At 44.5% G+C, this 25,717-nt stretch overlaps 1 protein-coding gene and 1 long non-coding RNA gene across 18 annotated transcripts in view; one reads left to right on the top strand and one right to left on the bottom strand.

Moving 5' to 3' along the window:
• Nucleotides 1-17,254, bottom strand: part of GABRA2 (gamma-aminobutyric acid type A receptor subunit alpha2) — a 179,232-nt gene extending 161,978 nt beyond the window's left edge. For 5 of the 16 annotated variants that reach the window (XR_005368986.1, XR_005368985.1, XM_038555993.1 and 2 more), the window contains exons 1-2: nucleotides 15,047-15,267; nucleotides 12,304-12,419 (exon numbers count right to left, since the gene is read on the bottom strand). Coding sequence is in view for 11 of the 16 variants with exons in the window: in XM_038555993.1 (XP_038411921.1) it covers nucleotides 12,304-12,419; nucleotides 15,047-15,138 (208 nt within the window). In the remaining 5 variants the exon portion in view is untranslated. Of the gene's footprint in view, nucleotides 1-12,303; nucleotides 12,420-15,046; nucleotides 15,268-16,002; nucleotides 16,162-17,211 lie in introns of those variants that run through there. The other 11 variants (XR_005368989.1, XM_038556000.1, XM_038555999.1 and 8 more) reach the window with 6 other exon arrangements.
• LOC119864645 lies at nucleotides 15,087-25,248 on the top strand. Of its 2 annotated transcripts, none has more exons than XR_005368992.1 (3): nucleotides 15,087-15,263; nucleotides 17,556-17,650; nucleotides 24,993-25,248. It is a non-coding gene; the product is annotated as an uncharacterized LOC119864645 (long non-coding RNA). The 2 variants fall into 2 exon arrangements; XR_005368993.1 differs by lacking the exon at nucleotides 15,087-15,263 and adding an exon at nucleotides 17,292-17,364.
• The last annotated feature ends 469 nt before the right edge of the window (nucleotides 25,249-25,717 follow it).

Below are 25,717 nucleotides of genomic sequence, written 5' to 3' on the forward strand. Positions count from 1 at the left end.
AGAAGGCACTTGGGACTGATGACCACATCCTCTCCTAACATCTTTCAACACAAGTGGGTAAAGGGTCACACCACCCTCTCCAACCAGGTGGGCAAAATTATAGAAATGACAGGTGACAAGACAGGTCCCTAAAAGGAAAAGGGTTTGAAGACACGTGTGCTTCTCACTCCCACCCACTTTCCTATCCACTCACACACACATGCACCTGCTGACTTCATCCGAGGCGAGGTTCTGCTTGACCTCCCAGTGTTCCAAGGCGGCAGCAACAGCGGCAGGAAGGGCAGCTGCTCCCTGCACCTGGTGGCCGTCGGAGGTCTGAGAGTAAGATGCCTGCATTGGAAGCCGCCACCAGAAATGACAAAGTCTAGACCAGGAGTGGCTGTGGTCAAAGGGGAGCGACAGACGCACGCAACCCCCAGTGTGACCCACAGCCCTGCACCTAGATGTCTGTACCCCGGGGTCAGCAGCCGGGTCCCCCGGGACTTTTCATCAGCCCCCTATTTCACAGATGACAACGTCAATCCCAAATGGCCCCTCCTGCCTCCTGAAGTCAGGGGTCATACCATCAGCTTGGTGGCACAACCAGAATCACCTCCAAGAGCCCCTCGGATAATCTGGGAACCTTGAAAGAAGCAGGAGTCGAAAAAGAATTCCAGAAATACTCTCCTCCCTAACTTTATCTCCCTTCTCTAAGAATCCAGGCACTATTACTGGATGCTGTGTGTTTTACGAATAATGAGGCAGTTTTGAAAAGACCTCACCCCTCTTACATGCTGGCGTGCTGCCCTCTGAGCACTTCGGATCCCACGCTTCTGTCCAGGGATGTCCTGTGAGTTATCTCCAACCCTGCAATTCTGGTATCAACATTAAGACAGAAGCTTCTCAAGACCAGTAGAAAGGACACTTAGTTTTCATTTTTAGTTTTCAAGGGACTTACCGTCCTCCCAGGAATGCTCCAGTGATGACCTTCACACGGCCCCACACTCAGCCCTATTCCGTCCTACATCCCCGATCCCTGCAGCCACCCCACTCACCATCCTGAGAGTCGGAAGCTCCCTTCCTCTGCTACCTGTTGGGTGACTCTATGCTGCTCTACAAAGCACGATCATCAGCCTAACAGTTTTTGCTTCAATGATCATCCTCTCACATGCCCTAGATAACTAATTAAATCTGCCCTCCCATAGTTCCCTCTAGCCGACCTGAACACCAGGCTTGCGATCCCATTTTCTCTTAATTAAGCCTTCCTCTCTCTCGGTATGCAAACTTTAATCTTCCATGTAAACCTGGCTGGCATTTTAGCCCACTGTTTCCTCTCTTGAGAAACTGGAGAGTTTATGTAATCGTGGGAACAGAAACGAATTTGTTCCATCTACCCTAATTTTCTGACGATGGCTGATTTGCTTAACTTCTACTGCAAAGACTTCTAAAGAAGTCATATAATTGAATATATTTGGACTCTCCGACTCAAGTAACTGAGGAGGAGAGCTCAGCATCCTCTGCCTCAAAAGCTAAAATCTTCTGAGGAAGTAGAGGTAAAGTGGACCTCTCTCTCTTTTTTATTTATTTATTTTTTTCATCCTTTTCTAAGAATCCCCCATAACATTCCTCGTCCTCCCCAAACCACTCCTCCGTCTCAAGTCTGGGGATCTTCTCTGTCCTTGGAAAGCTTTTAAGACATGCCATTCTAAAAGCACCCGAACCTTCTCCCTTCTTAATACAAGTCAAATGTCTCTCTAATAATTCTTGCTAAAATACCATCGGCATCCCCACAAAACACAGTCTAAATACAGGTCTGGGAATGCTATGAAAAGACACAAGTTTTATCCTCTCTTCAATCTTCTTTAATCCTGTGACATTGCTCTTCTATTCGGACACAAAATCCAACTGTGCTACTTACTCATTATATCCTATTCCTGAAATATCCCCCCAAAGCTGTTACAATTTACTAACCATCTCCTCAAAATAGTTGCAATGGCATTACCTTTGTTTTGACGTGGATTTTTCCTGTGGGTACTACATCAGGAAAGAGTCACACCTTCTCTTTTATTGTATTTTAAGTCAAATTAACACGATGCCTTAACTGAACATATCCTCTGAGAATAGTGAAATACTTTTATGCAGAAGGAATGTCACCACACATGTTCCTGGAACAATCCTCGTGCTACAATTTGCATTCCTTCCCCTAAAAGAAAACCAACATCCCAAATGCTGATAAAGATATTTTTTAAATGGGGCTCATACTACTGTACTTTTTAATAATGTGAAAACTTTTGTTTTTCCATGTTTTAAATATTGAAATAAGAAGGACCTTACTTCAAGATGACAAAAATCGACATCACAATTTACATCAAACGAAGATGGAGATGGGCTCATGTTTTCTATGTATTAGTTTTTGCATTTTTTGAAAAGGTATAAAAAAACAGACAAAGATATCAAAACTACTACTTCGTCAAAGTTACTTAAAATGCAAAAAAAAGGAAAGAAAGAAAAACAACGGAGAATTTGAGAGATCTACATCTCATCCTAATATCCCTAGTATGATGAACCTCCACATGAAATATTTTTAGATTTAGTCATTAATTTTATTCTTATACATTACTTTTAAATGACAAGATCTGTACCTCAAGGGACGAGGGTATTTCAAGTCAAAAACAAGTTTCCAGAACTCTGTGTGGTGTCAGGATCATTAAAAATGTAAAAGAAATAAACTTAATACTCCTTACATGACATATCATGTAATTTATTTATTTTATTTCAAAAGGATGTCTCGTTATTATCTAACTCCTCTCTAGCTCAAAAGAAGTTAAAATAAGGCACACACACAAAGAATTTTAGAGTTTTTTTTTTAAAGATTTTATTTATTTATTCATGATAGTCACACAGAGAGAGAGAGGCAGAGACATAGGCAGAGGGAGAAGCAGGCTCCATGCAGGGAGCCCGATGTGGGATTCAATCCCGGGTCTCCAGGATCGCACCCTGGGCCAAAGGCAGACGCCAAACCGCTGTGCTACCCAGGGATCCCTAGAGTTTTCTTTAAAAAGAGAACTGAGAAGGGATCCCTGGGTGGCGCAGCAGTTTAGCGCCTGCCTTTGGCCCAGGGTGCGATCCTGGAGACCCGGGATCGAATCCCACGTCGGGCTCCTGGTGCACGGAGCCTGCTTCTCCCTCTGCCTGTGTCTCTGCCTCTCTCTCTCTCTCTCTCTCTCTCTGTGACTATCATAAATAAATAAATAAACATTTAAAAAAAAAAGAGAGAACTGAGAAGCGCCCAGAAGTTTCAACTGGAATTACCACTTACCTTACTACCTCTGAGAATGCTACTCTTAACATAAATACCCTCAACACCTCTGCCACAGACCCAAAAAGACATGCTCTCTAGATGTCATAGTCCTCTACAGATAAAATTCTCAGCCTGGCAGTAAATATACCAAAAATCACTCTTCCCATGATGAGAGAAGACAAGCAATAATGTTCAATAAAGTAAATAGGGTGGTCATATGGTATTTTTAATTAAGGAGGGAAAGAAGAAACCAACGCCCAGGATACTCCAAAGGCAGAAGGAACCAAAATAATGGTGTGATATGAATTTCTGCAAAGTCTGGGTCTTATTCATCAAAATATCTCCAGCATTTAAAGTAAGACCCAGCCAATACTCAGCCCTTAGTAAGAAACAGTTGAAAGCATGAACAATGATTAGAGACACAGAACTTGGCCAACTCCAGTTATAGGGTACAGGAGAAATGAATTCTCCTCTAAACCTCATTAGCATGTTCTTATAATGGAACATACGTTGTAATATTTCAAGTCATTTTGAGCATCGTACTGTACCTTCTTATCTATCCTCCGAGGGACGTCAACCACCAGGGGCCAATCCCACTGCCTGGACATCTTTAGCCTCTGAGGAATGTCTGGCACATCCTAAGCCTTCAGTAGACATGTGTCGAGAAACAGAATACTAGAATAATTTAATTTGACTCTTCCCATGTTAACACACTGAAACGTAATGAATTGCGGACTGGCCAAGCTGTTCACTTGGCCACCTCCACTACCGATAGAGATTCCTACAATATGATTGAGCTGCAGCAATCAAAAAATAACCCTGAAACACATGCATCGGTCATGCGTATGGTCCAATCTATCCAGGGTGTTAAAAATGGTGAAAAGAGAAATGCTGGTGGCACCTGAGCTTGGACGCTAGCAAGAAGACACAGGCAGCGAGGCCTGTGTGCGCCTCCAACGGCAAGACCCATAAAGACCTGCCTGCGCCTCCAACGGCAAGACCATAAAAACCTGTGTCTCCAACGGCAAGACCATAAAGACCATCAAGACCCATAAAGACCTGCGTGCGCCTCCAACAGCAAGACCCAAAAAGACCTGCCTGTTCTCCAACAGCAAGACCATAAAGACCTGCCTGCATCTCCAACGGTAAGACCCATAAAGACCTGCCTGTGTCTCCAACGGCGAGACCATAAAGACCCGCTTGTGTCTCCAATGGCAAAACCCACAAAGACCAGCAAGACCCAAAAAGACCTGCCTGCGCCTCCAACGGCAAGACCATAAAGACCTGCCTGTGTCTCCAACAGCAAGACCATAAACACCATCAAGACCCATAAAGACCTGCCTGCGCCTTCAACGGCAAGACCGTAAAGACCTGCCGGTGTCTCCAACGGCAAGACCATAAAGACCAGCAAGACCCAAAAAGACCTGCGTGTGCCTCCAACAGCAAGAGCAATAACGCCTCAAGATTATGACTGATGACGATGCTCTTCTAGCACCGATGGTTGAGAGAAAAGCCTGCTACGCGAGCATGGTTTAAGGTGAAAAGAGAGCCTCAGCAGGGGTTTATGGACCGCGAGTGGCATCCCCTGGGCCGCGCGTTTCTCTGCGTCCCCCGATGCTGCTGGAGGGCGGCCCCGGGGGAGGCGGCGCTCGCTGCCCTGTGTCAGCCCGTCTTCCCCGGAGAACACATCCCGAGCTGCGCTGTTCAAACCCCACGCGGAGCAAACACTCTGCGGAGCCACGTCAGGCTGCCCCTCCTCAGGGAGCCTGTCTTGGCTCCCTTCTCGGCCGCCGGGGGCACAGGCGACCCGGCCAAGATCCCCGGGCGTCACCTCCAGATACGGCAAGGGACCCAGAGACCCGCCGACGTCCCAGTGGGCTCGGGACGTCCAGGCTCCAGGCCGCGGCCTCCCGCAACATGGTCCCAGGCACACAGGAACCCCAGGCCGCGACGTCACTTGTGCCCTCACCCGAGCCCTTCGCACGCTCGCGTGGCATCTCCCCGACTCACTCCCAGCCTCTCCCTCGCGAGCCCATGGAACGCGCTGCTCCCGGTGCCCTTGGGGGAGCCCGGGGCGGGGGGGGGGGGAGGGTGGCGGCCCAGGCCCCACAGGCCCTGAGAGCCCCTTCGGCTCCGACACGCAGGGACCCCAGATGGCCGAGGCACAGAGGGGGGACACGACGTTCTCAGGGGCCCCGGGCCTCCCTGGAAACACAGCCCCCCACCCCTTACCCCCACCCCTGGCGGGGAAGGAGCTGGAGGCCAGGCCCCGGCCCCGAGTCCACCCCGCTTCCTCGGACACCACACCTCGTCAACCCCATCTCCCTTTTTCTGATGCCCTTGCACCCCACTTCTCTCCTCCCCACTTCGAGGTCCACGTGGAGGCTTCCCACTGTTCCTCGTGGGTTCGTTGAGGCCCGAGGCCTCCACCGCGTGTCCCCTTCCCAGGTGCCGTCAAGCATCAGGCACGGGCCCGGTGGCTGCAAAGCCCAGAGCTGTCACCATTCAAGGGCCGAGTGCGACCCCAGGTTTCAGACTGATGGACGCGCTTTCGGTTTTGCGTCCCTAACATCATCACCAACGTCCTATAGTAAGGTGTCAGGCCGTGAATACATCTTTTCTCCCACAGGCGAACTTATTACCGTGAACTGATGACGCTGACTCATTACGTGTCACGGATCATAAAGAGCAAGACATAGGTCGTACTTCTTTTGTGACCAGCTTTGGTTCCAGGGATCCTGTACATATCTGAACACGTGTCTGCAAAAAGGAAACTGATTGCATAAGAAATGCACAACCTCCCCCTTCTTTAGAACTGGGTTACGGGGGGCCCCCGGGTAAAGCATTGGTTATGCGTCCGACTCTTGGTTTCAGCTCGGGTCGTCATCTCAGGGCCATGAGATCGGTTTCCCGCTCAACACGGAGTCTGCTTCAGTTTCTCTCTCCCTCTCCCTTTCCTCCTCCCCCTATGCTCCCACTCACTCTCTCGCTCTCTCTAAAATAAATACATAAATCTTTTAAAAAGATAAAATAAAACTGGGTTAGGCCTACTACAAAGTCATCATTTTTAAAGAAGTCAGAGCTTTTATACGTTAAGTGGAACACCAGGTGACACGCGCTATTGCATTCTGTTGCAACAGCAGCAGCAATAACACTTATATGGATTGAGTTCCTACTCTGCTTGCCATACACCGACTTTTGGATGTCAAGAAAACAAAAAATTGAATCCCCAACAAACCAGGAAGTCACACATTTTTACTCCCATATTACAAATAAAGAAACCAAAGCAAGGAGAGATTGAGTAGATGCTGAAAGTACGGCGGTTATCATACAGCAGCAACAGAATTCAAACCCGAAGGTGCTGGTATCCAGAGGCACCGATCTCAAGCATTAATTTATAAAGCAATAGGATGCTATTTTGAGGTCAGAATCCCTCGTAGGTTCTGGAGGAGCTCAGATTTCTCCCTGTTAGTTTTTCCCACTAAACAGCCTATATTTTATTTTTATAAATTTGAGAGTAGTTAAAATTCATAGAAACGTGTCGTCATCCATCTCTTTACAGCCAGAAGGCAAATATCCAAGAGTGAAGTTGGAAACTGACCCTCAGACCCTAAGCCTATGATCTGACATCGGATTTTTTTAATGGCTTTAAGCATAAAGTTTCTTCAAGGTTTCAGAGTATAAAACTAGAGCATGGAAGGAAAAAAAAATGTATCTGGATGACCTCCTCAAAACAGCTTTTCAAAATGCAGTTAAGCATGGTTCTCAATCTAGATTTTCCAGACTGAATCTATAATTTAGATACCAAGCCTTGTCATTTCTAATAGTTGTCACTGTTGAGCATTGTGGATGTTAGCTGTCACAAGTGTACGAGGCCTGTCTACACATTCATTTTTCCAATGACCCCATAAAATTGGTCCCAAAAACAAAAGCTGCTCTTTTTATTCAGTTAACAATTTGAAAGCCTCTTATGGAATGTAAAAATCCACGTGTGATACTCCTAGTTGTTAGCTCTGATGGCTAAAATGAAGAAGAAACATGAATTCAGTGATTAGTTCTAGCTAATCTAAACATATGGTCTTGGTTGATAAGATATCAAGGCAAGCCCATCGCAGGTCTCCAGGCTCACAAAGAAGTAAAGCCTACCAAGTGCACAAGACCTACCCGTATTTTCTCGGCGTGTTCTCAAAGACACTACCTCCTGAGATGTTCTTCTGGAAGAATTCTCTTCATGTTCCTGACAATCATAACACTCATCAACTGTGTGTCACATTATGCTTGCTCAAGAATTTTAATTTACTTGAACCGCATCATATCCTTGGGAGATATAAATAGAATAAGTAGATCCTCTCCCGCCATTTCACAGATGAGTAAATTAAGTCACAGATGGGATAAATGAATCACCCCAAATCACACAGTTCAAGACAGAATCACGACTAACATTGTCAGGATCTGAGGAACCGGTATAATGACAGCTCTAATTCACCAAGATGTCAGCCTAAAATATGCTGATGCTAATAGTGGAAGGCCAGCGTGTTAATTAAACGACAACGGCTCCTCTGATTCAAGGATAAGGTAAGTTCTATCGTCAATTCCTTTCATGATAGCACAGTAAAAATAAAATAAAGTAAAAATAAAATAAAATAATGGAATAAAATTCAGATTCATTCAAGAAATATTTGAGGGCTTACTATACGCCAGGTACTGTCCTAGAGGCTTAAGACAGATGATGCATCAATGAATCGAGCCACAAAACAGACACAAATCCCTGACTTCAATGAGCCTACAATTCTAGCAGAAGGGACAAAAATAAGCATTTGACAAAATAGTGATAGAGACGTAAATTATCTTAAATACGAAAAGGTAACAAGTACTAAGGAAAAAAAAGAAAAAAATGAAGCTGAGCAAGTGGGATCAGAATTATTAAGAAGGTGGATTAGGTTATAGTATTTATTTGGTTGGGAAGGGTAGGCCTCATTGAGATGAGATCAAAGGATATCCAGGGAAGAGGGAAGAGCCAGGGAAAAAGCTCTAAGGAGTATCCTGGTGTGTTCAAAGAACAGAAAGGAAGCCAATGTGACCGCAGCTGTGTTAGTAAGAAGGTGGGCTGTGTGAGGTGAGGTCAGAGAAAGAATAAGGGGACAGATCATGCAGGGCCTTGGAGACCACCATAAGGAATCTGATTTTTATTCTGAACCAAGTAGAAATAATTGCAGAATTTTGAGCAGTTCAGTGGCATGATGTAACTCAAATTTTAAAGAGACTTTATTATTAATCATAAAATATCTTGAAATTCTATCACTCAATGTATTGTACCATCTTTATCATATATGTGAACTTACCCTCCTTTTTTCAGGATAAAATACTATTATTTACCCTCCTCCTTTCAGGATAAAATACTATTATTGCCATTTTCCCCAAGAAAACACCAAGAGTCAGAGTGCCTATGTAATCTGGCTAGGGTAAAATCTAGTAAGGGGTAGAGCCGGGTGAAAAGAACCATTTTTCTGACTTGTAGTTCAAGCCTGATTGCGCTTTCCTATAGACTCATTTACATAAAGGTTATAAAGAAAAGAAAATAATAATTAAGATTATTATCCAGGTTTGTCATCAACAGACATACTCAGTTTGATATATTACATTTGAATCAAACCCATTTTGTCCTTATTAATTTCTGGGACATACCGCTGCAAGTAATCTCCTTGGACTTTCTATTTGAAATGACGTATGAACATGTAGGCTAAGAATATTGGATGCAGAAGTAATAATCATTTAACTTACAAGAGTACATTTAGAAAGTTTTTGAAAGTCTTTTAGGTATTGTTCCTTATTCTCTACCATATGCCAGTCACTGTGCTCAATTCTTTGCATATATCACTGTCTTTAATATTCAAGGAACACTTCAAGAATAGTATGAGTAATCATACTTTAGGATGACAGATGTGGACCTAGACAGGCTGAGTCTTTAAAGGTCACAGGACTGCTCAGTACCAGAGCTGGGATTTTACCAAAATCCCCACAACCTGAAGTTCGGTAGGTCTTCACTACGCCGCTCACTTCCTGCAGCATGATGCCTAACATCAACATTTCCAATTAAAATGTCAGCTAAATATGAGGAGCCCCATTTTATGGATGATCAACTGGTTAAAAGTTAATCAAGCAAGCAACACTTATTTGGTGGCTACAATATGCAAATCAATATTGAGTCCCTGAGAGCACAGAGAATTTATGATACAATATCTTGCCTCCACGAGCTTACAATCTTGTTAAGCGAACAAGAGACACACGCAAAAAGGTGATAAATAATCCAAGATAGCACATACTAGGTTCTGAATGAGAGACAGAGCCCACAACCACTGAAGAAATCCAACAGAGAGAAGACTGAATCTACGTGTTTCAACACAATCAAGAAAGATCTTTACTAGAGGACCAGGGTTGAGGTGGTCTTTATAGAAAAGGAAGGGTTTCAGTCATCAGAGAGGATGAGAATAGTACTTCCAGGGAGAGGAAATAATACAATCAAAGGCCAAGGAAGCAGATATGATGGATTATCAAGAGAAAACAAACAAACGTGTTTGCAATACAAAATGAACGGGAGGAAAAATCAAAATGAAGCCTGAGAAGTATAAAATAGAAAACCTTAACTGGCAAATGAGGAATCTAAGGGAGGAGGAAAGAACTAGATATTTGTTGAATTGCTACTACGTAGCACCAGCTTTGTATACACTTTTTGTTTATATAATTCTCTCAACAATCCTATAAGGCAGAAAGGTAGGTATATCATGACCGTTTTATGTTTTTTGTGAATTTTGTTTTATTTTATTTAATCATGAGACACACACACACACAGAGAGAGAGAGATGCAGAGACACAGGCAGAGGGAGAAGTAGACTCCATGCAGGGAGCCCGACGTGGGACTCGATCCCGGGACTCCAGGATCACGCCCTGAGCCAAAGGCAGACGCTCAACCACTGAGCCACCCAGGGATCCCAATGACCATTTTAAATGAAAGGAAACAGAAATTATCTGGCCAAGACACAGCTTTGTGAGTGGATGGAACAGAAGCTCACCTGGATCTATATCCCTTCTACTACCTTTTTCTATTCCTGCCCCCTGGGAGCCAATGAAGATATCCCCTATTCCTGGGTATATCTATCCCCTATTCCTGGGGAGCCAATGAAGATATATGATCAAAAAAAAAAAAAAGAGAGAGAGAGAGAGAGAGAGACAAGCATATGGAAAGCATCGTAAGAATAAAAGAAAACTGATCTGATTGGGAAATATTAGCATATGTCCAATATCAGAGAAGGACTGGGGAAGGAAGACACTAGACAAGAAAAGCCACTTAGTTTACTGCATTAACCCAAATAACATAGTGACGAGGACCCATATTTGAGTAGTGACAATGGAAGTAAAAAAGAATGTAAGAGATATTACAAAATAAATATGAAGAGCTAAATGGCAAGACCCACGTCTTGAAATAGGTAGTTTCTACTCTCCTGCCACATACCCTCAGGTACAGATATTTCCCCTAAAAACTCAGACACAAAACCCAAGGCCTAGCTCAGATATAAAGACCTTATTTTATTAAAAAATAGAATCTATGACTTAGGAAAAATATCTGCCTCAGTGCAATCTACCTCTTAAACCACCATCATGAATTATGACAGACTCTTGCTTCTACAGTAGAAGCTTGGCAATAGTTCATTGTCATATGCTAACGTGGAGAGTGATTCCTCATATTCATGCTCATTAGACATATTCATTACTAAAGAAATATTATATTCCATTTAGTTTTTCCTTTTAGAAAACTAAGTGTATATTAAGCAATTGAATCTGCTCTGAATGATACAAGGAGACATATTTCTGAATATTATCCACCCCCCCTCCACCATCCCACCCCGGACTTCTCTTAAAATGAGAGATACGTCTCAGGGATTCCAGTAAAAACTAACAGCATTAAACGGCAGATTATTTAACAACAAGTTGGGTCTTTTCTTACTTTTTCTGACTCCTGGACAATCCAAACCACACACTGGAAAATATACATAGAATTAACCACCACCTATATTTTTCAAAGAAAGTATTTGCATAAATATCTAGTATTTGCATACACATCTTTACAAGAAATTTCACATTACAAAGTTGCCAGCCTAGTAACAACCTGGCTAACTACATAAATCTTTGATTAGTATCATGTAGTAGATCATCGTAGTATCATGAGTAACTATGCTGATTCAGAATCCTTTAGGAATTATACACCTACTTTACCTTCACCTAAACTCCTTAGTATCACCTACCTAAGGATAATTAGAGGATAGTTAAAATTTAACATAGTAAAAAAATTAACTTTTTAGCCAAGCCTAATTTCCTTTATCTTTGTGGATAAAGATAGTTTTGTTTTTCTGAGTTGAAAATTAACATTTAAATTTGAAATCAAACTGTGCCACAGTCCAATACATTTAGGCCTACAGCTAATGCATAGCTAAGACGTTTTGAAAGTTTCAAGAATGCCGAACCTGGGCTACATTTTAGAAATATCATGTGCATGTGAAAAGAAATATCATCATAGAAGCCTAGACTTTGTATTTGTTGAAATACAACCCAGATACTTTTTTTTTAACGTGTCTCAATTCTTCATATCTGTACTGCGGTGAAATAGGCACCTATAAATGTGAAGCTACTACACAAGCATAGCTGCCCAGCAATGTTTCATTTTAATATCATTTAAGTTTGAAAAACTTAGCCATCATAAATAAATTAAGAACTCTTCATGCAGAAAGTCTGGGCTCTGTGTGACTTCAGGCATTCTTAAAAAAACATGTTAAATACATTGTGTGTGCGTAAACGGAATCCCAAATAATGTTTATTTCATTATTTGGGATTATACCTCACTCTCTATTATCTACGTTTTTTTTAATACATGCATCCAACTATAAAATGTATGAACATATGAATATTACTCTTAACTTTTAAAAGCATTATATTTCATCAGAGCTTAAAAAAAGTAAAACTACTTTTACCTCCCAGTCCTGGTCTAAGCCGATTATCGTAACCATCCAGAAGTCTGTCTAGAATCCTTGTAAAGATGGTAATGTTATTTTTAGCCTCATCTTCTTGGATGTTAGCCAGCACCAACCTAAACAGATAATTTTACAAGCTGATATATTTATATATATTCACATACGTATACACATACATCTGTGTGTTGCACAAGTGCCAACATACTCTTCTTCCTTGGTTTGAATTTAAAGTCTCTCTAAACTATTAGGGGCCACCCATTTTTCTTTTTTTATCACTTCTACAAATGCCAGCATGTCTAGGGAGGAGATAAACAAGCCGTTGAAAATGGACACTAAATACCAGATTATCAGAAAGTCTGATGTTAAAATGTCAGGTTTTCTACCATTTAGCATTCAGTGTGGAGTATTCATTTTTTCGAAAAGCCATCCCCTCGACTATATACTATGATTGTAGATGATCAGACACAGACACTACTAGTAATGTTGTTCTGCATCAAGAAAGGTACAATAACCCAAACGACTCCTGGAGTAACACCTGGGCAGCCTGAATATTAACTGGAAAATAAACTGGCTCCTTGGAGGCAGAAGATTTCCCTATCTTCCTTTTAAGTGCCTTTCTTTTTTTCTTTATGTCATTTTTCTCTTTTTAAAGCACGATTATTTCCTTACTTAGGGTATACCTCCACCCAATGGCCAAGTGCAATATAGACATCGGGGAAACTCCACTGGCTGTCTTCCAGGCTCCACTGAAGCCAGGCAGTGGAGGTGGGCTCTGGAAGGAGCAGTGGCGCACACACAGCTGCAGGGAGCCTGGGAGGAGTCCCCCTCCTGACCGGCCTCTGAGGAGAGCCACGGGGGTTGCCTAAAGATTAAAATGCCTAACTACTTTGGTGTGTACGTGATAAATTTGCAAAAAGAACAACTGGTCTTAAAATATCGCCAGAAGAGGGTTAGAAACAGTGATTTTCTCCATTATTTCTCCATCAGAAAGCCAGAGACCTGATTTTGTGACATCCAGCAATTTGGTGCAGAAGCAACTGGATGCATAAAACAGAATGTCCCTTTTCACTGCCATTTTTTTTTCCCCTAGAATGATTCAGAGATTTAAATTACTGGCCCAAAAAAAGAATCATTTATATAATAGAATAAAATACTGGCATGAGCATTACTGGTCAAATATAGAACAGAAAACTAGTAGAGCAAAATAGGGTTTAGCACTGAGGATCCTCCATGGTTATTAATTGACCATGGGGTGTTCAGTCCCTTAAAATCAAAGATCATGCATAACTGCATTCTGATCAAGGTGTATTGGATACAATATCATTGATAGAGTCCATTTGCATTTAAATGACTACACAGTAACTAAAAATAGTCATGATACATTTAAAAAATGGGTAACCAACTTCAAAGGAATGTTGTCTTCAGGGCAGAGAAAATATTAAACCACTGATATAAAGGTAAACATTTAAAAATTATGTAAGCAAATCAGTTCATCAAAACCCCAGCACCAAAAGTTTCTATATTACCTTCGGCTAATCTTAAAACCAATCACTATGATAATCATAAAGTTCCACATAGAGGTTTTCACTGAAAAGTGTTCTTTAGTCACGTGTCATACTCTATTTTTCTAAATCCAATATTAAGATGTTAAATGAGGAGCCAATTTTCAATTAAAAACAAGCCCTAACGAAGAGATTCATTCTGAATTCTAGAAAGTATCTTCATAGTCTGACAATTCCTCGGACAGGAAAATGAAAAATGAAAAGGGAAATGAAAATAGTAAAGACATAATTTTATAATGAATGGTTACATGAACATCCTTGTATCTCTTGTATTTGAAGTCCTCTGATATTTTGAAAATCGTATCAAAATTTAGATAATAAAAATGCCCACTGATGCTACAAATCAGAAAAGACTACAAATAAGATGGTGTTATTGAAAGCAATAAAAATTAATTGCATGTTTGTAGAACACAGGCAAAACAAAAGTAGTTACACTTTAAAATAAGCACTATTCATGACAGTCACCATTTTAGGAATAAAAGAGCTCTAACTCAATAATACGAAAAGTTGATTAATAAATCAGGCTTTTGTTTTATTGTTTGTGATTATGAAGTTGTATACTACCTCCACCTAGAGGTTAAAGACTCACACATCCTTTGGGTTCTCTATGTGGACTCAAAGAGCCAAAACCACTAAAATAAAGAAAAAGAAAGAAAGAAAGGAGGAAGGAAGAAAAAAAAAATAAGTTAATCAAATCCTTTTAGCTTGTGCTTATATGTTTGGCTTTAAAAAAAAAAAACCTGCTGGCTATTTTACTGAATTTTGGTGTTATTATAAACGCATATAACTTAACCACTTCAATCCATTGTAAAAAAAAAAAAAATGCCATTCAAAGGATATTCTTTTCTTAGGTGATTTTCCTTTCTTTCCAAGAAAACGTTTCCGATCGCTTTGGCATTTTATCACCAAAAAGACACGAAGCGGTGAACTTTTTTATAGCCTCTGCGACTTCACAGTTCAATTTTCTGATACAACCTTTCTTCACCTAGAACGGACTCTACAAAATACTTCAGCTTCTCAAAGGCCGCCCCAGCCTGGAACCGCATTCCAAAAAAAAAAAAAAAAAAAAAAAGAAAGAAAGAAAAAAAAAAAAGAAAAACAAAACAAAACAAAAAGAAAAAAAAAATACACACCCTTTACCCTGAATTTAAAAAGTCCAACCCAAGGAACAGACGTCTCACCTGGCCGGGTCCCACAGCAGGACAACCAGCAGCAGCAGCCGCATGTTGTAGGTGTCGGATTTCGCCTTCATTGCCGCTCTTCGCAAAGCCATGCAAGGGGGGAAAAATACACTTAAGATTACATCCCGTTCCCGCAGCCGGGGAGCCCCCAGAGGATGTCGGTTCAATTGAGAATCGGAGTGAAAGCTGCAGAATTATTCCCTCGGAACAGCGTAAGGTGTGAGGATGGGGGGGGGGGGGGGATGGAGGAGGGAGGGAGGGAGGGAGGAGCAGGTGCGGGGCGGGGGAGGGGGTCTGGTCTGCCCTTCTCTTCCTTTCTTTTTCTTCTTCTTTTTTCTTTTTTGTTCCTTTTTGTTCTTTTTTCTTTTTTCCCTTTTTTTTTGTCTTTTTTTTTTTTTTCTGTCCTGACGGCAGGATGACCAAATGCTCCGACTTCGCACTGGCCCCAGCCCGGTCCGTGGTGGGCGGACTGTCGAGCTGGCACACGCGCGAGGGCGACACGCGGGACCGCGAGCGGACGTGGGGGCCGCAGAGGGGACCCGGCGGGAGCGCAGGGGGGAGGCGCGCGCAGGGGGGTCCCCGGGCGCCCCCCGCAACCAGCCCCCTGGTCGGGCTGCGCTGTCCCTGGGGCCCCGCGGCCCGCCTGCCCGCTCCCCCGCCTCCAGCAGCGCCCCCCCTGCCCGAGGCCCCGGCTCCGGATCCACGCGCGTGACAGCCGCCCCCGAGCCGCGGAGCGCGAGCCGCGGGGAGCGCCAGCCCGGGGTGCAAAGTTGAGCACTGCACAAGAGCCTGCCCGTACTTGCAGATCCGCTCCGGGCCAGGACTACCCGAGTGGGCTTGGGTTCTGGGGCTTTTTTTTTTTTTTTGCAATGAGCTGGGGACGCGGCGGGGACCGGACCCCGCCGGGGTGGGGGGTGGGGGTGGGGTCCCTGCGGGGACCGGCGCGGCGACCTTACCTGCGGCGGCAGGCGGGCTCGGCGCTCTGCTGCCCGGCCCCGGTCCGAGCGGAAGGGAAACTTGAGCGCGAGCGGGAGCGGGAGCCGGAGCGGGAGCGGGAGCGGGGAGCGAGCCGGCGACTGCAGCAGCCGAGCGAGCGGGAGCGGGAGCCGGAGCGGGAGCGGCGGGCGGCGGGCGGCGGGCGGAGGGAGGCGGCGGCGGAGGGAGGCGGGGGCGGCCGTAGTGGCGGGCGGGGGGGGGCGGGGCGCGCGGGCCGAGCGGGCACGAGCCCCACGCCTGGAGGGGCGGAGCCAGGCCGCGGGCAGGGCCGCCGAGCTCCCCCGCGGCGCAGGGACCCCCCCCGCCCCCCCCGCCGCGGGGAACCGCCCGCTGCTCCCCGCACCTGCACCTGCGGCGGCTCCCCGGGGCGCCCCGAGCGCTGCTGCCCGCCCCCCAACCCCCGCGGGGCGCCCCGAGGCCTCCAGGGTGCGGGGGCCCGGGTGGGGGCCGCTGCGCAGTCGGGAACGCGGACACCCGTACGGCCTCGCTCCCCCGCGCTGCACCTGCCCTGGCTCCAAGGGAGGGGCCACCCCCGCTGGAGGGAGGGCAGGAGGGCGGGACCCGGGCAGCCCCCTCCCCCGCCCCGGGTCACCGGGCGCGTCCACGCGGGACCGAGTCCCCCGCGCGCTGCGTGGAAGCAGCGGGAAGTTTCTTGGGTTTCCCGAGCCCCGTTGGGTGCGCCGCTCGGTCCTCCACACTCCTGCCGCCACCGGGACCGGGGCCCCGCCGAGCCCCAGGGCTGCCGACGCCCCCCTGGCGGCCCCGCGAGCCGGTTCGCAGACCGCGTGCCACCGCCCCCCCCCCGCCCTGGGGCGCCCTCAGCCGCGCTTCCCCTGCGGCGTCTTCCTCGCGTGATGGTCGGACTGGCCAACAAAGATCTACAAAAGTTTACCTGCCGCCCCCTGCACCCCTGCACCCGCCCCCTGCGCCCCACCCCCTGCACCCCTGCACCCGCCGGGTGCACCTGCACCCCGCCCCTGCACCCCGCCCCTGCACCCGCACCCCGCCCCCTGCACCCCTGCACCCGCACCCCGCACCCCGCCCCTGCACCCCTGCACCCACACCCCGCCCCACGCACCCCGCCCCTGCACCCCGCACCCCGCGCAGAGGCACCGGCCGCGCGGACCCGGCTCAATTCTGGGCGCGGGGCTCCCCGCCGGGAGGGGCACCTGTTGGGATGCCATCCCCGGAGCGCGCCTTCAGCGCCGTGTGTGATCCGTCTCCCTGCTCTCCCGTTTTATCGCAGGCATTAAAATCCAAAACGTGCAACTTGAACAGAAAAAAAAAAAAGAGCGAGAGACGTTCTCCCTGTTGTGCTGCACGTAAGGCCGAATGTTAGGCAGCCCACCGAGGGGTTAGCTCTTGGAGAAGTTGTTACACACGTCAGACACTTTTAAGGGGGGGGGGGAATATGCCGATTTGCTTTTCTCTTATTACATGTGGAGTCCATATGTGCCAAACCCTTCAATTTCGTTAGTTACGAACCAAAAATCCAGACTTTTTTTTTCCCTAGATGGTGCAGTTTTCCTGGCCACAGACACCGCTAACCTAACAGTAAATTTCAGCTTTGCTTCCAAGATGACGGGAGGAGAGTAAGACCTTTACATGGTAAATATTTCAAGCTGTTCTTTTTAACCTGTTAATCACCACTTTCTGAACAAGCACTGCGTGGGCTCCAGCCCAAGCCGACATTTGCTCCCCTCCTATGCTGGCTCCCGGAGGAGGGCCCACCACCCAGCCTCCCCACCACCCACCCGGCCTCCCCACCACCCACCCAGCCCGCCCACCACCCACCCAGCCTCCCCACCACCCATCCAGCCTCCCCACCAACCACCTAGCTCCCCACCACCCAGCCTCCCCAACAACCACCCAGCTCCCCACTAACCATCCAGCCTCCCCACCAACCACCCTGCTCCCCACCACCCAGCCTCCCCACCAACCACCCAGCCTCCCCACCAACCAGCCAGCTCCCCACCACCCAGCCTCCCCAACAACCACCCAGCTCCCCACCAACCACCCAGCTCCCCACCAACCACCCAGCTCCCCACCACCCAGCCTCCCCACCAACCACCCAGCTCCCCACCAACCACCCAGCTCCCCACTAACCATCCAGCCTCCCCACCAACCATCCAGCCTCCTCACCACCCAGCCTCCAGCCTCATGAATATTCCCTTCCCGACTGGCCCATGGCAGAGGCTAATTGAAATTCCCAAAGATAAAAAGCTGCCGTTCAAGACCTTGCAAGGAGGGGATCTAACCCTCTTCTCCTTGGTGTGAACCCTTCACTCCCTACTGTATTTTCCTGTCTTCCTTTTCTGGCGGTCCATCTTCATTAAGATCTCTATCACTTTTCCACTTAGACGACTGCTAAACTGTTTACGTTTTGATGATGGAAGTTGAACACCTCGTGGTTGCGTCCCCACGGTAACTGCTATGCTCCAACAAAATGTCTCTTTTCGGAATGTCACAGTTTTTGTAAATATCTTCATAGATTATTTTCATATTTGCCAGTGTAGTTTTTTTTTTTTTAACTTCTGGATTCTAATGCTGCATTATAGATGCTTCGGTTTGTTTTGCTTTAAAATTTGCATCTATTTTGAATGATTTCTAAAAAATAATTAGGCTTTCCCATTGGCACCCTTAATAGGTTTGCAATCCCATTGCCATATGACCCATTTATATGGAACTTCACAAAGCTGAAAGCTCTTTGGGATGATTTTCACCATTTTTTAAAAAACTCTATGTTAGAACAGCCTATAGATTTGGGTGTGCACTTACTTGAGGCAGACTTCAATAAAAACCAGATTCCGAAAATTCATTATAAACCACAATTTTTACTTATTCCCCACAAAATGTTTTGCAACGTTGCTGAAGTGGGTAGCTGTGATTTGATTTCCAAGCACATGAAGGGAACTGGAAATCAGAAAAGCTGATTGCAGGCAGTGGACCTCTCCTTGTCTCGCTGCATCTATGCTGGTATTTCACTGCCGGGGATCTTCAGGGATCGTCCAGCTTCCGCAGGTACCTGACAGATCCAGTCTGATTTCTTTCTTCTCTCTGTGATGGAGCTCAGTGCACTGCCTGTGATTTGAGAGCCAGCCTGGGGAGGTCGTGACTAAGCTCTTCCTACCCACTCCTTTTGGAGCATGTCCTAAGGCAGCCAATCCTGCAGAAGAATTGACAACTAATTGGTTGCCAGTAAATCTAAATTTGTTTCTGCCCAGGCTAGGGCAACGCAGAACCTTCTGTTTGAATTACTCTCCCACAAATGGGATTGGGGGGTCACTCCTTAGAGATTCCTTATCCTTCATACTCTAGTCTCTAAGATTTCCACATGAGGAACAAGAATGAAAGACAAGGAATTGGCGGGGGCGGGGGGGGGACAAAATTGGTTTTGTCTGATTTTTCTTTCCCCATATCTTACAATATTGCACATTTAAAAAATTTATTATAAGACTGTTTGTGTTTTTTGAACAGATATTTTGGAGAGCTTCCTTTTTAGGGCCCAGCCATATAGACTTGGCATTACTGTTGTGGGGAACTACTTTTCTGTATGCCCTGGGGAACTCATAAATCTTAAAGTTCTATATGGTAATATGTGCATTTTTCTGTATTATATACACTAACTCATACAAATATACAGATACTTATTGATAGAAAGAGAATCTGAACTAATAAAAAGAGGCATAAGGATGTTAATGAGAATAGCATATGGATAATACGTTTCTACAAGATGCATTTGGTCTCACAACATAATTTAATCATGCCGATTTTTACCTACTTTGAAGAGAAGTACCAGAATTCAACAATAGCCTCTCACTGTATTTACAAATGTTAAAATATTGCCATGTATTCTATATAATAAACATATATACACTTTAACTACACCTTCCCATCTGAGTCATCCGCTCGAATGAGTATATAAATCTGTGAAAAATTAAGAACTAAAGCATAAATTTTCTTGTTTTCACAGAACTAAGTGCTATCCTGTACTTTTCCCCAGAATGCTTCACTAATTTCAATGTTTACTTGGATGGCAAGTCTGTTCTATATTCACCAAATTATCATTAAAAACAAAACAAACAAACAAACAAACAAAAACTAGAGCAAGTACCCATCTGGTAATTCTTAGGTCAAAACCGTGGCCTGGCCAAGCTCCATTTTTCCCTGGAAGTTTAATTGAGATGGATGGTTCTAATATGTCCACTAGGCTCCAAGCTTCTGAAAGAAGAAACAGCTGGAAAGTGGGAGTAACTGGCCTTATAAACAATTCCAAAACTACTCTGTTACATTAATGTATTTAGGTCACATTTCATTTTCTAATGACTAAGTATCACGTATACCAGATTGGATGAACTCTGCATATTACCTTCCTCAAACAGAGTAACTCTGTTTATAAAGTAATTTTGCAAATCCTTATCTAACTTGCAAATCAAATATATCATGCATTCAGGATATCCTGGTGGTTTCTGAGATTTTAAAAGCGACTCACATCAAACAGTCACAAAGAGTAATTTGAAAGGAAATCCTTTTGCCTTCTTTTCATGAAATTATAGATTAAATGCATTTTCCAGTTATTGAACTACGTCCCAAAGCAAAGAAAACATTCCGGTAACGCAAAACAGAAGTATGCTGTGCATTTCGTGAGGCTACCTGATTGGCAGCTTTTGCCTCTGAGGCATATTTTGCAAATAATAATCATAGTAATGCAAATAATAAAAATCACCGTGCAGTGTCTTCACTTGTACAACACAATAGATCCCATTCCAGATATTTTGCATGGATTAATTTAAACAGGTAAGGATTAGGCTTTTATTATTCCTGTTTTCACTGGTGAGAAATTTGAGGCACAGACAGCTCAGTCTAGTCTCCTACCTGTAGAGCCAGGATAGAGCCCAGCAGTATGGCCCCATGGCCTCCGGGCTGAACTACTATGCCATATTGCCTCTGCGTTACTCCATGAGCCAAAATTCTGACTTCTTGGGTGCAGTCTACCCATTGGGGCTTTGGATGAGATACTTAACTATTAATGGGTAGTGTAAATAACAGCCATATATTCATTCAACAAGTCCTACTAAGTGTCTCCAATTTACAAGACCCCTCTGGATGGAAGGATGATGACGGTATGGTCATGGCCTTCAGAGAGACTATGAGAAAATTGGAAAGCATGAAGTAACATACTTTGTTCACTGCAAATAAATTAATAGCCAAGGCTTAGACGTATGTGTATACTCTAAAAACTTTTCAATGTTTCCAAGACAATACCAGCTTTACTAAGGAGTAACATGCAGCTTAAAGAAAAAGAAGGCGACATGGGGAGCTTTACATTTAATTAAGAGTTCACAGATCTAGCTGTTTCCATATGCCAATTAGTAAATGGATTATTAGTAAGCACGTAATTAAGCACTTTCTATGACACAAAAAGCCACTTAAGAACTCCCAGGACCAGGAAAAGTTTATGTCCAGAATAAACGATATTTCTAGTTTCTATGGGTACTTTCTGACTAACAACACCTTATTAGGTAAAATTATGCAGGAGAAGCCAATAACAATAAAGAGCGACAACATCAGAAAATAGAGGAAATCCAGGACCTAATTTAGGTCCATTTACATACATTTCAATTGGGCTAAGATTAGTCCCAAGTGAAGAATTATTTCAATACCATTATTTTTGGCATCAAAACTGTTCCATCTTGAGAGGAAGAGAGAGTATACATATTGTGAAGAAATAAATGAAAAATATAACCAGGCTATGAGTGTTTCGTGGTCAAAGAGACATGAAAGAGAAAATAGAAACCAATTATTTCTAAGAAAAAGCGAATAATGCCATGGCAAATTAATTATGGATATCAAATGATTTTAAATAATAATAGGTAGATCATTTCTCCTTACTAGAGACCTCTTTGTATTTGCCAAAGGAACTTGCTCATAGTTGCACAATAAATAATTGCTGATTTCTTTGTAGAGTTAAGCACTTTGGAATACAAATTGGGAGCCTTGGTACCAGAGTTAAAAATGGCATGACCTTGGGCAGTCTCAGCTTTCATATCCACTGGAAAGCCTCAAAGCTCTCTGTCTCAAACGCTCACCAGTAGACTTTTTTTTCCTCAAAGAATATCTCCTCTGGTGTTCTCAAACTTACCATCATCCCCCCACCAAAATCCTGAAAACTGGGAGTCCTTCTAGGCTCTTTTTCTCGACACCACCACCACCACCACCACACATTTCTGTTGCTGAGAAGATGAAGACAGCTCTCCGCTGTCTCTGATCCATTCTCTCCACTCTCTCCATTACCGACTCCACGGCCTCAGCTCTGTCCTCACGGGGACTTCTGCGTTCCCAATAAGCAGTAGCCTACTAACCAGTCGCTCTGCCTCCAAGTTCTGCTTTCTGCAGTTTGTTTTCCACGGCCAACATGAGTCTCCCCAAGACCAATTTGATAGCGTCATTCAATCATCCCCAATCCTTTCTTGATAAAAATACAGGGTGTGCACTCTTTTGCATAGCACCGTTGACCACTGTTTATTATATTGCCAGCCTCAACTGGGCTCTTTCTGCACACATATTATTTATTTATTTATTTTCTTAGAGAGAGAGAGAAGGGGAGAGAAAGGATGGGGAGGGGCAGAGGCAGAGGGAGAGGATCGTAAGCAGGCTCCAGGCCCTGTGTGGAACCTGAACTTTGGCTTGATCTCACTACCCCGAGGTCATGGCCTGAGCCAAAATCAAGAGTCAGATTCTTTTTTTTTTTTTTTTAAGATTTATTTATTTATGAGAGAGAGAGAGAGAAGCAAAGACACAGGCAGAGGGAGAGGCAGGCTCCATGCAGGGAGCCCGACGTGGGACTCGATCCTGGGACTCCAGGATCGCACCCTGGGCCAAAGGCAGGTGCTAAACCACTGAGCCACCCAGGGATCCCCTTCAAGAGTCAGATTTTTACCCAACTGAGCCACCCCTCTGTTCACACGCATGTGCACATGCATATGCACACATACATCCTCCATTATCAGCATTAATTTTTCAACATCATCCTGTCCCCCTCGCCTTTACGAATGAAAATATTTATGTTCCTCTCAACAACCAAATATTTCTGGCCTCCATGCATTGGGCTTTTACTGCCCCCTTCAATTAGAATGCCACTTTCATATCGTCTACCTGGTAACACGTCAAGCCTCAGCCCTATAAACTAGTTCTTACCTTTCCAGATGAAATTGTCCACACCACCCCTTGTACTCCTGCTGAACACAGCACGGGCATTTAACACAAAACCTAAAGACCCGCCAGTTGAACTTAGGTGCTAACTTTTGTATCTTACCCTATAACCTGCGAGCCCTTTGAAAGCAATGAGCTTCATCTAAACCATCTTTACCTACCAAATGCCTCGCACCGAACCAGTCATATATAACCTCAAGAAATTCTGGAGGATTGAATGAAGGAAAGAAAGAATCGATGAATGGATGAACAACTTAATAAATGAATGAGAGAACACTTGGGCATCTGTACTTTCGTATGTCCATGAGGACCACAGTACTTTCTTCCTGCCAAGGAAATGAGATGCAATAAGCACTCAGACTCTGGTGCTAAACCCAGGTCCTAACCCTAGTTCTACTATTCATTCGCTATGCAACCCTAGATTAATCCCTTAGCTTTGCTACCCCTAGTGTTCTCACCTGTTTAGAGTGAGGATAACTAGGAATCCACCTCGCGTGATCTTCGTGAGCATTCTGCGAATTGATAACTTGTGTACAGGTGACACCTGGATCGTAGTACCACACGGAGCTTGCTGATACCACTGAAGTAGCTGAAAGCTGTTAGTTCACGTGCCTCGACATTTAGTAGATGACATGAGTTACGCTCCTTGCCATTACATTTATTGAGTCTTTTGACTCCTCTTTTTCAACATGTCCCCATCCCATCCACTCTTTCCCATCAGCATTCACATTCCCACCTTTGCAGGACAATTGGTCAGAACCCCCCACATGAACCCACATTCTCTTACGGTGTCTTTTTTCCCCCCCATGAATACATTGCTTCCCTCATTCGTTCCCTTGCTCTTTCTCTTCTCTCTCTTTCTCTCTCTTTCCTGCCTTTTTTTTTTTTTATGTCCTCTTTTTAGTGTGTCATGCCCTTCCTTTTTATTCCAGCTTGGCCTGCATTTCCACCTTTTGTTAGTTTTCTATTGTTCCCTTCTCCTCTCTGTCTCTCAATAATATTCATATACAGCGTAAGTCTGCATCTGTCTGTGCACTTGTCCTCTGTTGTACGAAGAAAATCGGTTAGAAGAGTAGATATGGGTAAGAGAGTGTCTACTTAGGCGTGTTGTTTCTGACAAATGTGAGTGCCAGCACTGCAGAGGCCTGGGCATCCCTGCCTGTGCTTCTGTGTTAGGTCTCTCTATAAGTCGTGCTCTCAAATCCACTCAAGTGTATTTTATTGATTCATTACATGAACTGAATGGAAAAGTCAAATGACTTTCTCTTTTGAATTGGCAACTGGTTTGCCTGCGACAAAGAAATTGCTGTGCGTTGAGTCTTCTGTTTAAAAGAGATCCGCATCTGTAATATGCAGAGAGCCAAAGTCAGTAATCCACATTGAAGCTTCCAGCTATCTTCCCAGGCATACCCTAGATTAAAATATGGTTATAAGTCACTTTTCCTTTATTTATTTTTTTTTCTGTGTGTGACTTCCAGGTATCCAGTATCCTTATGCTACTGCTTTGGAAACAAAATATAACAAGACTCTCCATTATGAGTTAGGAGATAACAAATTATCCTTCAAGGATGTTTTGGGGTTTTTTTGTTTGTTTTATTTCTTTGTTTCTTTTTCTTTTTGAAGAGAGACATTTTCAAAAAGACTTATGACAGACAAGAGATCCATCCAGCAAATATTGCCAGTTTCCAGCCTGGATGTGTGAACAGATTGAATTTCCTTATTCTCATTGAAATTACAGGTGACAATGAAACTTCTGAGCATTGAGAGGTGAGCAAAAGAGACCCGGGCCATTTCGAGATGGAGGCTGAATGAGCAAGTGTCCGATGCACCAAGCTTTCTCCTTCCTCGCTGTCTGCTTGTGGCCAGTGACAGCCCCACATGGCGATCACTCAGTGGGACCTTGAGTGAGGACAACGAAGATCAGAGTGCCCAGCTGACCTGCCCTGGACATGCGGCATGAACTAGAAGTAAATATTTGTTTTAAATCTCTAAAATTCGGGGTGGTATTTAATCATAAAATAACTTGGTCTATTTTGACTTCTGAAGGGTGAAAAGGAAGTTTTGTTGTGTGTCCTTTCTTAATACCAACTCTGGGATGGAGAGGCACAGAAAATATTTTTTTTGCAGGGAAGGCTTTCTTAAAGATCGTGAAGTCACAACATACAAATAATTGCTTGCCTAAGTCTGAACCAATTGGTCTTTGGTCATATCTGCGCTTTGTTTCCATCCCTTAATGGTCCTTTGTTTTTTTTCTGCACCTAAGCATCCAGAGGGATTGTCTGGGGTTGTTTCTGACAAACAGTTCCAAATCTCTATTGAGTACAGACACTGAAAGTAATAGTAAGGGGGTGCGGTGTAGACAGGATGGTATTCACTGAATTCCAGCAGAAACTCCCATTGCCGAAACATCCAGTAGATTCCAGAAATAAAATGGAAAAAAATGATAAAAAGAGAAGGGGTGAG

Source organism: Canis lupus, chromosome 13, assembly GCF_011100685.1.
Source record: "Canis lupus familiaris isolate Mischka breed German Shepherd chromosome 13, alternate assembly UU_Cfam_GSD_1.0, whole genome shotgun sequence".
NCBI classification, from domain to species: Eukaryota; Metazoa; Chordata; class Mammalia; order Carnivora; family Canidae; genus Canis; species Canis lupus.